At 42.8% G+C, this 12,742-nt stretch overlaps 1 protein-coding gene across 1 annotated transcript; it reads left to right on the forward strand.

Moving 5' to 3' along the window:
• The first annotated feature begins 2,412 nt into the window (after nucleotides 1–2,412).
• On the forward strand, nucleotides 2,413–5,419 carry LOC306943312 (toll-like receptor 13). Its single transcript, XM_079529554.1, has 3 exons — nucleotides 2,413–2,820; nucleotides 3,421–3,538; nucleotides 5,134–5,419. Exons 1-3 carry the CDS (start codon nucleotides 2,421–2,423, stop codon nucleotides 5,348–5,350), a joined length of 735 nt encoding a protein of 244 aa, XP_079385680.1. The 5' UTR covers nucleotides 2,413–2,420; the 3' UTR covers nucleotides 5,351–5,419.
• Nucleotides 5,420–12,742: the final 7,323 nt, after the last annotated feature.

A 12,742-nucleotide genomic window follows, 5' to 3' on the forward strand; every position in this document is an offset into this window, starting at 1 on the left:
TTCTTAGAAAAAAGGAGAAAAAAATAAAGAATAAATCACGAAAAATCACTGAGCCCGAGGCTCGGCCCGGCCTGACTAATTAGCATAATTTTTGGGCCCGGCCCGAAAACGTCGGGTCGGTACCGGTCAGCCAGGTCGGGTTTGAGAACTTTATGAGCAATACTTGTATTGAAAATATACATACAATAATCACTTTCTTTTTATAGAGGGACAGACAGTAGACTGACAGGACATGGGGGAGAGAGATGGGGGAGTGACATGCAGTAAGGGCCGTCGGGATCGGGAGTCGAATATCGTTTAAATCTTTTCTCAGTTATTGTTATAGTTTATTAAATTGCAGAATACAGAGTGAAAATCTATGTAGAGTTATTGATCAAATGAAATACTGTAACTGTTTTACTGTTGTATCTTCTTTAGATAATCAATGCTGAACAGTGTTGTCTGTGTGTCCACAGCAGAGTTACTCCACCAACAGTACCTGACAGTTGACCCTGAAGACAGCCATGATGCTACAGACAGGAAGCTGCCATTGTTTCTCCTTCTTATTTCTGTTGTTCACGCTTCATCTTAGTCCCACATTGGCTTACTTCCTGAAAGACTGCACTGTTCTTTACAGAGACAATGTCTCTGCTGGTGTTTCAGTGGATTGTAATCTTTGTGATCTTAATAGCGTACCAGACGACATTCCTAGAGACGTTACATCATTAGCACTTGACAATAATTTCATCCAAAAGATACACAGGACAGATTTTTACCATCTGTCAAATCTCACGGATTTGGATCTGAGGTTTAATTCAATAAGTCATGTAGATGATGGTGCTTTTGTCCCCTTAGTGCAACTTAAAGTGCTTCGTATGAATGATAACAAACTAACAACACTGACAGACAACATGTTTCAGGGACTGTCTAACCTCTTGATACTGAATTTGGATGTTAACAACATCCAATTCATCAAACCTGCTGCCTTCCAGTGCCTCACCAGCTTACAGGAACTAAGTCTGAAAACCAATCAAATGACAGACATTATCACTGTCTTACAACTACCACGCTTACAGGTGCTGAACATCACAATTTACGAGTTAGAGTCTTTTCAGTCAAAATATCTGCCATTAAACATGTCCTCTGAGCTCAGGGAGTTGAGGATTACTTCAAAGTCGATAAAAAGGTTTTGCGTCACAACAGCTGCATTTCCACATCTTAAGACAATCGACCTGACAGGCTGTTGTAATGATACTGAATGGGAGTGGGACATACCAGACAAGTATTATCTAAAGAATATAACTACGGTGTATTTGTATGTTTCTAATATGTCTTTTAACACCATTAGAAAGGCTCTACACAACCTTGATTCACTGGAGAACCTACAGCTGGAATTGGAGGGTGTGTTGATAGACAGAGATCTCTTAAATATTGTCTGCAACATAACCACACTGAGGACATTAATCCTGTTTGGTGGTACCAATGGCAACCTTAGTGAAATACTGTCACCTTGTACTCAGCTTACCAACCTGGATCTATCATTTAATAACCTGAATGAACTGTCTAAGGATTCAATAAAACAAATGAATCAACTGAGTCACCTGACCATCACCTGGAACCAACTCTCCAAAGTGCCAGACGATGTTAAGAATCTCTCCATGCTTCAATTCCTTGACCTGAGTTACAATCGTATTAACGATGTAAGATGCTCAGACTTCTTACATTTAACCAGACTCACACACCTTCATCTAGATAACAACCAGATATCTGAACTCAAACCGTGTTTTTTTCAACATCTCAATGAGTTAAAGGTTCTAACTCTGAATCGTAATTTCATTTGGAGGCTTGGCGACACATTCCAGACTGGCTTACACAAACTAGAATCATTGGAATTAAATAAGAATAGCTTCCAACGGCTCAGTGAAGGGCAATTCATGAGTCTGAAATCGCTCACGCACTTAGACATAGGATCCGATGACACGGAATGGAAACCATGGCACAACAACTATTTGGAGGGACTAGATGAACTGGAAACACTTGGTCTAAATTTGAATAACCCCTTAAAAATGACATATTCACCTCCCCAGGAGTTACAATGGGAAAACTATAATATCACCTTACTGCAGAGGCTAAATATATCAGGTATGCTCTCAGATAGGAAATATGTGGAACATTTGGATGTCCATGGTGAACAACCAGACCCAGACTTATTTAAATATGTACCCCAGCTGAAGACTCTTTCCATTAGTCACAGTAATCTGAAGTCCCTGGATTTCTTGGCACAAGCCAATCTGACTAGACTATCCTGGCTGGACCTGAGCCAGAATGACTTGACGGTGATCAATGTCTCTGTGTTCAGTTTTCTCCCTGCTCTCAGGTTTATTAACATGAATGACAACCCTTTAGCTTGTGATTGTTCTAATGCTGACTTTCTGCAGTGGATGCAGAACAACAACCAAACACTGGTAGTTGATGCTCACCGCTACATGTGTGGCTTTCCTCTGGATAAAAAGGGAACCAGGTTTCTGGACTTTGACTATCATTCCTGTTGGGTGGACGCTAGCTTCATCTGCTACATTTCCTCCACTTGTGTGATTGTGCTAACTCTGCTCACATCCTTCACCTACCACTTCCTGCGTTTGCATCTTTTCTATGCCTACTACCTCTTCCTGGCCTTCCTTTATGATGCCAAGGAAAGAAAGAGGGGGTCTCCTCAGCGCTACGATGCCTTTATCTCCTACAACGTTCACGATGAGCTCTGGGTTTACAGAGAAATGCTTCCAGTGCTGGAGGGAGAGCAGGGCTGGAGACTCTGTCTGCACCACCGAGACTTCCCACCAGGTACAACAAACCGTTCACTATCTCTTTCTTATACGGTATTTATATAAATCTCTGCCTCCTATATGATACCAGTCAAGACACCCTGTGGGCGACAAGCGACCTCGCCCTAAAGGGCCTGGGTGACGGCAGACTTCTGGGCGAGTGCTGGCGCTTTGGCATGGGGGAGTCAGATCAACATATGGAATTAATTCTGTACTGGCCATATATAGAGCGTGTCTTGAGTGTACAGGATTTGATGAGGTGAGATCAAAAAGAGTTGCAGGCCGGCTCTATATTATGCAGATCTAGGTGATGATCCAGTCTTCTCTATGTATGGTTATCCAGGGTTAGATGTCAGTATCATGATCTTCATATATGGAGATGGCCATATATGGTGGTGTGGAGGCGTTAAGGGTCTCCATGATATCACGTGATGTCACAAGGTCAGATATGGAGATCTAAGGGTCTCCATGATGTCACATGATGTCACAAGTCATGATTGATTGGCAACCATATATGGTGATGTGACGGACGCGAGACATAGTAAATTATAAAACTATGTGTATATGTCTCTCAAGAAGTGAAATAGTTTTGAACAATGTTGGTATGTTTTGTTTCCAGGTAAACCCATCATAGAGAACATTACAGATGCCATCTATGGCAGCAGAAAGATCATCTGTGTGATCAGCCATCATTACCTGGAGAGTGAATGGTGCTCCAGAGAGATCCAGATGGCCAGGTGGGGGCGCCATTTATCTGCTTTCTCACTGCAAATCCATGAAAAGAAAAGAGGGACACATTTCCCTCCACCAGAGGGGACTAAAGCCCCCCCTTTTCATCGCTCCCCCGTAGGGTCCCTAGCCATCCCTTGCCAGCTATATGGGATGCAGACAGACTTACCGTCGAAGACGTCCTTTCTGCGCTGTGTGAGTAGTCGAGATATGTGTCAAAAGAAGCATATAGGAGCTATAGGAGACAACGTAACACATTTTCCTTTGGCGCAGAAGCCGTTAAGTATTTTTACTTAACTCACTTTGTTTGACCGTTTTGGCAGCTCTGAAATTCTCTCTTCCTTCCTTCCTTGACTTCCTTATTGACATCCCATTGTACCGCCTCCAGCGCCGGAACTGGCTAGCTGCGACAGAGCAGATCAGAGGCAGGAACGTAGGGGCGCGCAGCTAGCCAACCTGGCGCTGGAGGCGGTACAATGGGATGTCAATAAGGAAGTCAAGGAAGGAAGGAAGAGACAATTTCAGAGCTGCCAAAACGGTCAAACAAAGATTAAAAATACTTAACGGCTTTTGCGCCAAAGGAAAATTCGTTGAGGTTTCCGTTGTCTCCTATAGCTCCTATATGCTTCTTTTGACACATATCTCGACTACTCACACAGCGCAGAAAGGACGTCTTCGACGGTAAGTCTGTCTGCATCCCATATAGCTGGCAAGGGATGGCTAGGGACCCTACGGGGGAGCGATGAAAAGAGCTCAACCGGGGGTCCAAGAGGGGCTAACCACATGCAGTCTATTGTGGATTATATTGCTTTAATGAACTGCTGTGGATGCAGAACAACGTAGAAAAAGGCTGCTGTAATCAAAATACAAAACAGTGTGGTGTAGATCACAGTTAGGGTTCTATAGGGTTCTGAACCAATTCATTTTCAGTGATAACAGTCGATCACTATTTGGCAGGGGAAAAAAACTGAACCGGTTCTAACCCGGTTGAACCGGTCCAGTTTTTTTTCCTGCATAATATTGAACCAGTTCCGAGTGTTTCCACTGAAAATGAATTGGTGCAGAATCCTAAAAGTTGGTTCTTGAAAGCTTGCACCAAAAACTTACCCGGTTCCGTGAAACCAGTTCGAGAACCAACGTTGGTTTTGTTGAAGGAATTGAACATTCACTGAATGTGCGTTTTCTGTTTCTGAGAATGTGTTTGTTGATGATACCTACCATCAGAATATCCTGTTCGTTTCAACCTTGGTTCCTTTATTCAGGTAGTGTTAAAGTTTATCGATTACAATATGCAATGGTTTAAAGTTCTGATTCTGATTACAGCGTAGGTTTTAGTTTAAAGAGTCAAACCACAACAAACATTAATTCTTTCACTCCCAAAATGGAACCCACATAGTCTCACTTCCTGTAATTTCATAGCTATACGCTGTCTGCGTCTATCACTTCCTGGAACTTCTTGCTCTCCCCCCCACAGTGCCCCCTATGTAATGAACCGTGACAACAGAGAATCCAAGAAGTAGTTTGTATTGCCGTAAATAAAGTGTTACTTAATGTAAATGTAAAGTTGACTGAGTGTAAGTGTCCTCTGGTCTCCTGTGTGCAGCTACCGTCTGTTTGATGAACAGAAGGACGTGTTGATCCTGGTGTTTCTGGAGGACATTCCAGCCCACCAGTTGTCTCCCTACTATCACATGAGGAGGCTGGTGAAGAGACACACCTACCTGAGCTGGTCCCATGCTGGACAGCACCCTGGACTGTTCTGGCAGAACCTACGCAGAGCTCTGGACACACCTGACGCTGATCTGGGCTTGAATGAATAATCTATGTATCTGTATACGTTGTTACAAATGATGGACTATTTTGTGGCGAATTACCCAAATAGTTTACTGATAAGAAACTCAGAGGTTCCGTGGCCAGACTACTTCTCTAGAGTGAGTGATGCTCATGGGCATAACACCAGATGGAGCTCATCTGCCCTATAGTTCCCCAACAATTTGGCTCAAACATGGGGGGAAAATGCATTTGACTATACTGCCACCAAAATGTGGAATGCCATATACCAAAACCCATTAAAGATCTCACCTCCACAAACTCTAACCTTCAAATACAATTGGTCTTAGTTTAACACCTTTGAACACGTTGGTAGTTGCTCTGCATTGTATGTATCATACAATTACTGATTAATTGAGTATAATGGACAAAATGTTTGTGTTGTTTTCTTTAGCATAACATTTGACTGTACTACCTGTACTGGTAACTGCTTAATAAAGCAATCAATCAATCAATCAATCAATCAAAGCTGTGATGAAAACCATCATTCGTGGGATCATTCTATTTGCATGGTCACACACATGTTTTGTGGGGCAGCGGTGGCCTAAGGGTTAGAGGAGCGCCCTTGTTGCTGAAAGGTTGCCGGTTCAATTCCCCGGACGGGCAGGACAAATCTGGGTGGGGAAGTGATTGTCATCACTCACCCAACACCGCTGAAGTGCCCTTGAGCAAGGCACTGAACCCCCAACTGCTCCCCCTGGAGCTGCTTAGTGGCCAACAGTATAAGACTGTGGTTGTACTGGTCAGCTCCCAGGTTTTAAGTGTGTGTGTGTGTGTGTGTGTGTGTGTGTGTGTGTGACGTGTGTGTGTGTGTGTGTGTGTGTGTGTGTGTGTGTGTGTGTGTGTGTGTGTGTGTGTGTGTGTGTGTGTGTGTGTGTGTGTGTGTGTGCAGGGCATTGCTGAAAATGAGCACCTGTGCTCAGCTACTTCCCTGGGTAAATAAAGGAAAAAAATAAACATTAATGTAATGTTTATTTGTCACAATCACTGTGTTTAAGTATACAGTTAACTGTAAGTATCTTAGGTCTTAATCCTCTTCGTGCTAGGTAGCACATAAGGTCTTCACCAACGAACGCCAATGCTGTCTGTCTTCTGCCCAATGTTGCAGTTTGGCCCCAGGTCCATCCCAACTCCTTCATCTCTCTCTCCACTGATCTTCTCCAGGTCTCTTTGGGCCTGCCTCTCTTCCTTTTCCCAGGTGGTGTCCATCTCATTGCTACCCTTGGGATGGCACTTGGGTCCATTCTGCAGACATGTCCAATCCACGTCCACCTTCTGCACTTGATGACCACTGACAGTGGGGTCAGGCCTGTTCTCCTGTAGAGGTCTTCGTTGGAGATTGTCGTGGGCCAAAATATCCTCAGTATCCTCCTAAGGCATCTCCTCTGGAATACATCCAGCTTGTGACAGATGGCCTGTGTCAGCTTCCATGACTCTGCCCCATACAGGAGAACCCCCAGGACGTTGCTCTTAAATATGCTTAGTTTTGTTTTTATACTGATCTTGCCTGATCTCCATATAGATTTTAACATGGCAAAAGCTCCCCTTGCCTTACAGATCCTGCTGTCTACATCTGCCCCTGAATTCCAATCTGCTGTTAGTTTGCTTCCAAGGTAGATGAAATCCTGGACTTCCTCCAAAGTTTTATTGTTTATGATGAGGGGCTGGTTGGTTTTGGGGTTTAACTTCATAAGTTTTGTCTTATCTGCATTGATGGAGAGACCAATCTGTTTGCCATGTGTCACTAAATCTTCTGTCTTGCTATGTATGTCCTGGTGGCGGTGTGCTAACAAGGCAATGTCATCTGCATAGTCACTGTCCTCCAGAGTTTCTAACAGTGTCCATGTTATTCCTCGTTTGTTATTTTCAGTAGTTTTATTCATGAGCCAGTCTATGCAAAGTGAGAAAAGTAGAGGTGATAGCAAGCAACCTTGTTTGACTCCTGTTGTGATGCTGAATTCCTCCGTGAGGTTGGGACCGCAGATAACTTTAGCACCAAAGTCTCTATAAAGTGTCTTGATTAAAGAGATGATCTTTTCCGGGATTCCATAATGCCTTAGAATTCTCCATAGTGCGGGTCGATTAACGCTATCAAATGCTTTGGCAAAGTCAATGAAGTTGGCGTAGATGGTTGTGCTCCATTCATTGCTCTGTTCAAATATCTGTCGCAGTGTGAAAATGTGGTCTGCGCAGGATCTTCCCTTTCTGAACCCTGCCTGCTCTTTTCGTAGGATGCCCTCAACTGCATCACTTAATCTATCCAGAATTATTCTGCTGAGGATTTTACTGGTGACTGGTAACAGCATGATTCCTCTCCAGTTGTTACAGTTTGCCAGATCTCCCTTCTTTGGCAGTTTGACAATGAGGCCTGTTTTCCAAGATTCTGGAGTTTCTTCTGAGGTCCAGATTTTTCCTAGGATTTCAGTATCTATTGGTGTTAGGTGCTCCTCTGCTTTAAGCAGTTCTGCGTGGACTTGATCTACCCCTGGGGCCTTTCCATTCTTGAGTGCTTTTATGGCTCTCTTTACTTCACCCACATTTGGTGGCTCTATTTGTATGTCTAAGTATATCGATATGTAAACAGCAAATATCGTATCGTTTGACTTTGTATCGTATCGTTTTGCAATGGAAATAATCGGTATCGAATCGTTTTGCAGTGTAAATAATCAATTTTATCAATATCAGTATTTGTGCATTGTATTTAGCAATGTTAAGAATAAAGAAAAAGATGGGTTAAATTACTTCTCCATTCCATACTTGGTCTATTGATGAATGTGTTTATTCCCTGTGTTCATGTCAAGGTGAGGGTTTGTCCATAATGTGTTCATGTCAAGGTGTGGGTTTGTCCATAATGTGTTCATGTCAAGGTGTGGGTTTGTCCATAATGTATTCATGTCAAGGTGAGGGTTTGTCCATAATGTGTTCATGTCAAGGTGAGGGTTTGTCCATAATGTATTCATGTCAAGGCGTGGGTTTGTCCATAATGTGTTCATGTCAAGGTGTGGGTTTGTCCATAATGTGTTCATGTCAAGGTGAGGGTTTGTCCATAATGTGTTCATGTCAAGGTGAGGGTTTGTCCATAATGTGTTCATGTCAAGGTGAGGGTTTGTCCATAATGTGTTCATGTCAAGGTGTGGGTTTGTCCATAATGTGTTCATGTCAAGGTGTGGGTTTGTCCATAATGTGTTCATGTCAAGGTGAGGGTTTGTCCATAATGTGTTCATGTCAAGGTGTGGGTTTGTCCATAATGTGTTCATGTCAAGGTGTGGGTTTGTCCATAATGTGTTCATGTCAAGGTGAGGGTTTGTCCATAATGTGTTCATGTCAAGGTGAGGGTTTGTCCATAATGTGTTCATGTCAAGGTGAGGGTTTGTCCATAATGTGTTCATGTCAAGGTGTGGGTTTGTCCATAATGTGTTCATGTCAAGGTGAGGGTTTGTCCATAATGTGTTCATGTCAAGGTGTGGGTTTGTCCATAATGTGTTCATGTCAAGGTGAGGGTTTGTCCATAATGTGTTCATGTCAAGGTGAGGTTTTGTCCATAATGTATTCATGTCAAGGCGTGGGTTTGTCCATAATGTGTTCATGTCAAGGTGTGGGTTTGTCCATAATGTGTTCATGTCAAGGTGTGGGTTTGTCCATAATGTGTTCATGCCAAGGTGTGGATTTGTCCATAATGTGTTCATGTCAAGGTGAGGGTTTGTCCATAATGTGTTCATGTCAAGGTGTGGGTTTGTCCATAATGTGTTCATGTCAAGGTGTGGGTTTGTCCATAATGTGTTCATGTCAAGGTGAGGGTTTGTCCATAATGTGTTCATGTCAAGGTGAGGGTTTGTCCATAATGTGTTCATGTCAAGGTGTGGGTTTGTCCATAATGTGTTCATGTCAAGGTGTGGTTTTGTCCATAATGTGTTCATGTCAAGGTGTGGTTTTGTCCATAATGTGTTCATGTCAAGGTGTGGTTTTGTCCATAATGTGTTCATGTCAAGGTGAGGGTTTGTCCATAATGTGTTCATGTCAAGGTGAGGGTTTGTCCATAATGTGTTCATGTCAAGGTGTGGTTTTGTCCATAATGTGTTCATGTCAAGGTGAGGGTTTGTCCATAATGTGTTCATGTCAAGGTGAGGGTTTGTCCATAATGTGTTCATGTCAAGGTGTGGGTTTGTCCATAATGTGTTCATGTCAAGGTGAGGGTTTGTCCATAATGTGTTCATGTCAAGGTGAGGGTTTGTCCATAATGTGTTCATGTCAAGGTGAGGGTTTGTCCATAATGTGTTCATGTCAAGGTGTGGTTTTGTCCATAATGTGTTCATGTCAAGGTGAGGGTTTGTCCATAATGTGTTCATGTCAAGGTGTGGGTTTGTCCATAATGTGTTCATGTCAAGGTGAGGGTTTGTCCATAATGTGTTCATGTCAAGGTGAGGGTTTGTCCATAATGTGTTCATGTCAAGGTGAGGGTTTGTCCATAATGTGTTCATGTCAAGGTGTGGGTTTGTCCACAATGTGTTCATGTCAAGGTGAGGGTTTGTCCATAATGTGTTCATGTCAAGGTGTGGGTTTGTCCATAATGTGTTCATGTCAAGGTGAGGGTTTGTCCATAATGTGTTCATGTCAAGGTGTGGTTTTGTCCATAATGTGTTCATGTCAAGGTGAGGGTTTGTCCATAATGTGTTCATGTCAAGGTGAGGGTTTGTCCATAATGTGTTCATGTCAAGGTGAGGGTTTGTCCATAATGTGTTCATGTCAAGGTGAGGGTTTGTCCATAATGTGTTCATGTCAAGGTGAGGGTTTGTCCATAATGTGTTCATGTCAAGGTGAGGGTTTGTCCATAATGTGTTCATGTCAAGGTGAGGGTTTGTCCATAATGTGTTCATGTCAAGGTGAGGGTTTGTCCATAATGTGTTCATGTCAAGGTGTGGGTTTGTCCATAATGTGTTCATGTCAAGGTGTGGGTTTGTCCATAATGTGTTCATGTCAAGGTGTGGGTTTGTCCATAATGTGTTCATGTCAAGGTGAGGGTTTGTCCATAATGTGTTCATGTCAAGGTGAGGGTTTGTCCATAATGTGTTCATGTCAAGGTGAGGGTTTGTCCATAATGTGTTCATGTCAAGGTGAGGGTTTGTCCATAATGTGTTCATGTCAAGGTGAGGGTTTGTCCATAATGTGTTCATGTCAAGGTGAGGGTTTGTCCATAATGTGTTCATGTCAAGGTGTGGGTTTGTCCATAATGTGTTCATGTCAAGGTGTGGGTTTGTCCATAATGTGTTCATGTCAAGGTGTGGGTTTGTCCATAATGTGTTCATGTCAAGGTGAGGGTTTGTCCATAATGTGTTCATGTCAAGGTGAGGGTTTGTCCATAATGTGTTCATGTCAAGGTGAGGGTTTGTCCATAATGTGTTCATGTCAAGGTGAGGGTTTGTCCATAATGTGTTCATGTCAAGGTGAGGGTTTGTCCATAATGTGTTCATGTCAAGGTGAGGGTTTGTCCATAATGTGTTCATGTCAAGGTGAGGGTTTGTCCATAATGTGTTCATGTCAAGGTGAGGGTTTGTCCATAATATGTTCATGTCAAGGTGAGGGTTTGTCCATAATGTGTTCATGTCAAGGTGTGGGTTTGTCCATAATGTGTTCATGTCAAGGTGTGGGTTTGTCCATAATGTGTTCATGTCAAGGTGAGGGTTTGTCCATAATGTGTTCATGTCAAGGTGAGGGTTTGTCCATAATGTGTTCAAATACAATGTCCAGAGAATCACTGTGTTTACTTATTTATATCCATAATAATAAATCTTTCCCTTAAAAAACCTGCACTATCCACAAGTTTCACACATATTTAACGTGTTTGCTAAATAGTTACTGTATCGATTTCAAATCATTGAATCGGATCGTATCGGATCGCTATTGGTGCGGTTTGGACCATTGGTGCGGTTTGGACCATTGGTGCGGTTTGGACCATTGGTGCGGTTTGGACCATTGAATTCACCTTTAGACACTCCCACTTGGACACTTTCCAGCCGGGCTCATTCATTCCAATGTAAATATCATGGATTTTACACATTAAATACTGGTTCAGTTTTGGAACCAGACCTTCAGAATCTCTTCCAAATCCGTCAACAAGGCCTGCCATATGCACTGGAAAAATATGTGCGTGACTTTTCTTTTTTTAAAACAATGTTTGTTTGTTTTATTTATAGGGAAACTATTGGTGGAGAGGTCTACTCTAACCCATGTTATGCTTAGCTGTGATTGGACCATAGCAGTTTGGGGAGGTGCTTAGCTATACGTCAATTGAACCAGTTGAATCACTTGGGTGGATGTGGGTCGACGACGTGCAACAGGACATATCACACCACTGGGAATAGAGCGTCGCAGTCCCGCCCCCATCGAGAGACCCGGAAAATAAATGTTCATTTTCCTCATAGACTTTTCAGAAAGTACTTTTACGCCGTGGACAAAGCCAACTCCTGTCGTGACAAATCATGACAATAAACACAATGTTTTGGGCCAAACAAAGAATTAGAAAGTAGAAAAAAAGGTTACAACACTTAAATTATTTCTTTGGTCCAAAATATTGTGATTGTTGATCGTGATTTGTCACGACTCGAGTTGGCTTCGTACGACGCTTAAAAGGTCTTTAAATAAATACTGTTTGAAATGTCTATGAGGGAAAATACATTGGGATTAATTTCCTGGGCCTGGCGTCGTCATGAAAGGGGGCGGGACTGCGACGCTCTATAAGGGCCGATTCATACTCCTATTTTACCGCTGTCAGAGATTTTCAGTAGCACCGAAGAGCCGACTTTAGAACGGTATACCCCCCCCCCCCCCCCCCCCCCCGAACCTCAAATGACGTCACATTGTAGGCTCTACGGAGCCGAACCGACTTTTATTCGGCTCTAAAATAGGAGTATGAATCGCGCCTAACGCTGAAATCACGTCTCGTCCCGTCTCCAAACCTTTGGTGTGGTTTGGGGTTTTATCCCATTTAGGACTGACTTCGAAAATTAAAAAAAAAGTCTTCTAAATCCTGACAGTTTTCTGAAAAACCTCATGTTTCTAAATCAGTGGTGCTCAATATTTCATGTCAAGAACTCCAGAAAATTACAAGTAATTGTCCACGACCCACATCTGAAAATATGTCGTTCCAGGGAACCCTCCAGAAATAAAGATTTGAGAATATATATATTCAAACATTTGGGCCACATTTTCACGATTTCCCCCAAAAAATAGCAGATCTACAAGCTCGTAGCGCGGCACTCGGTGGCGCGCTACGAGCTTGTAGATCTTCTATTTTTTTCAATAGCTAAAGTATAAACATTAAAACAGCTTAAAACACCAAGAGGGGTTCCCTTCCGTCCAGAATGGGGTTATTTATTAGACCGAAG

The sequence above is a fragment of the Electrona antarctica genome (genome assembly GCF_951216825.1).
Source record: "Electrona antarctica genome assembly, chromosome: 19".
NCBI lineage: Eukaryota > Metazoa > Chordata > Actinopteri > Myctophiformes > Myctophidae > Electrona > Electrona antarctica.

Excerpts from the sequence above, each read along its gene's own strand:
- LOC306943312 (XM_079529554.1), top strand. The coding sequence starts at position 2,421 with ATGCAGAACAACAACCAAACACTGGTAGTTGATGCTCACCGCTACATG. Across the intron at positions 2,821-3,420 it reads CCACCGAGACTTCCCACCAG|GTAAACCCATCATAGAGAAC; the intron begins GTACAACAAACC and ends TTTTGTTTCCAG. Across the intron at positions 3,539-5,133 it reads AGAGAGATCCAGATGGCCAG|CTACCGTCTGTTTGATGAAC; the intron begins GTGGGGGCGCCA and ends TCCTGTGTGCAG.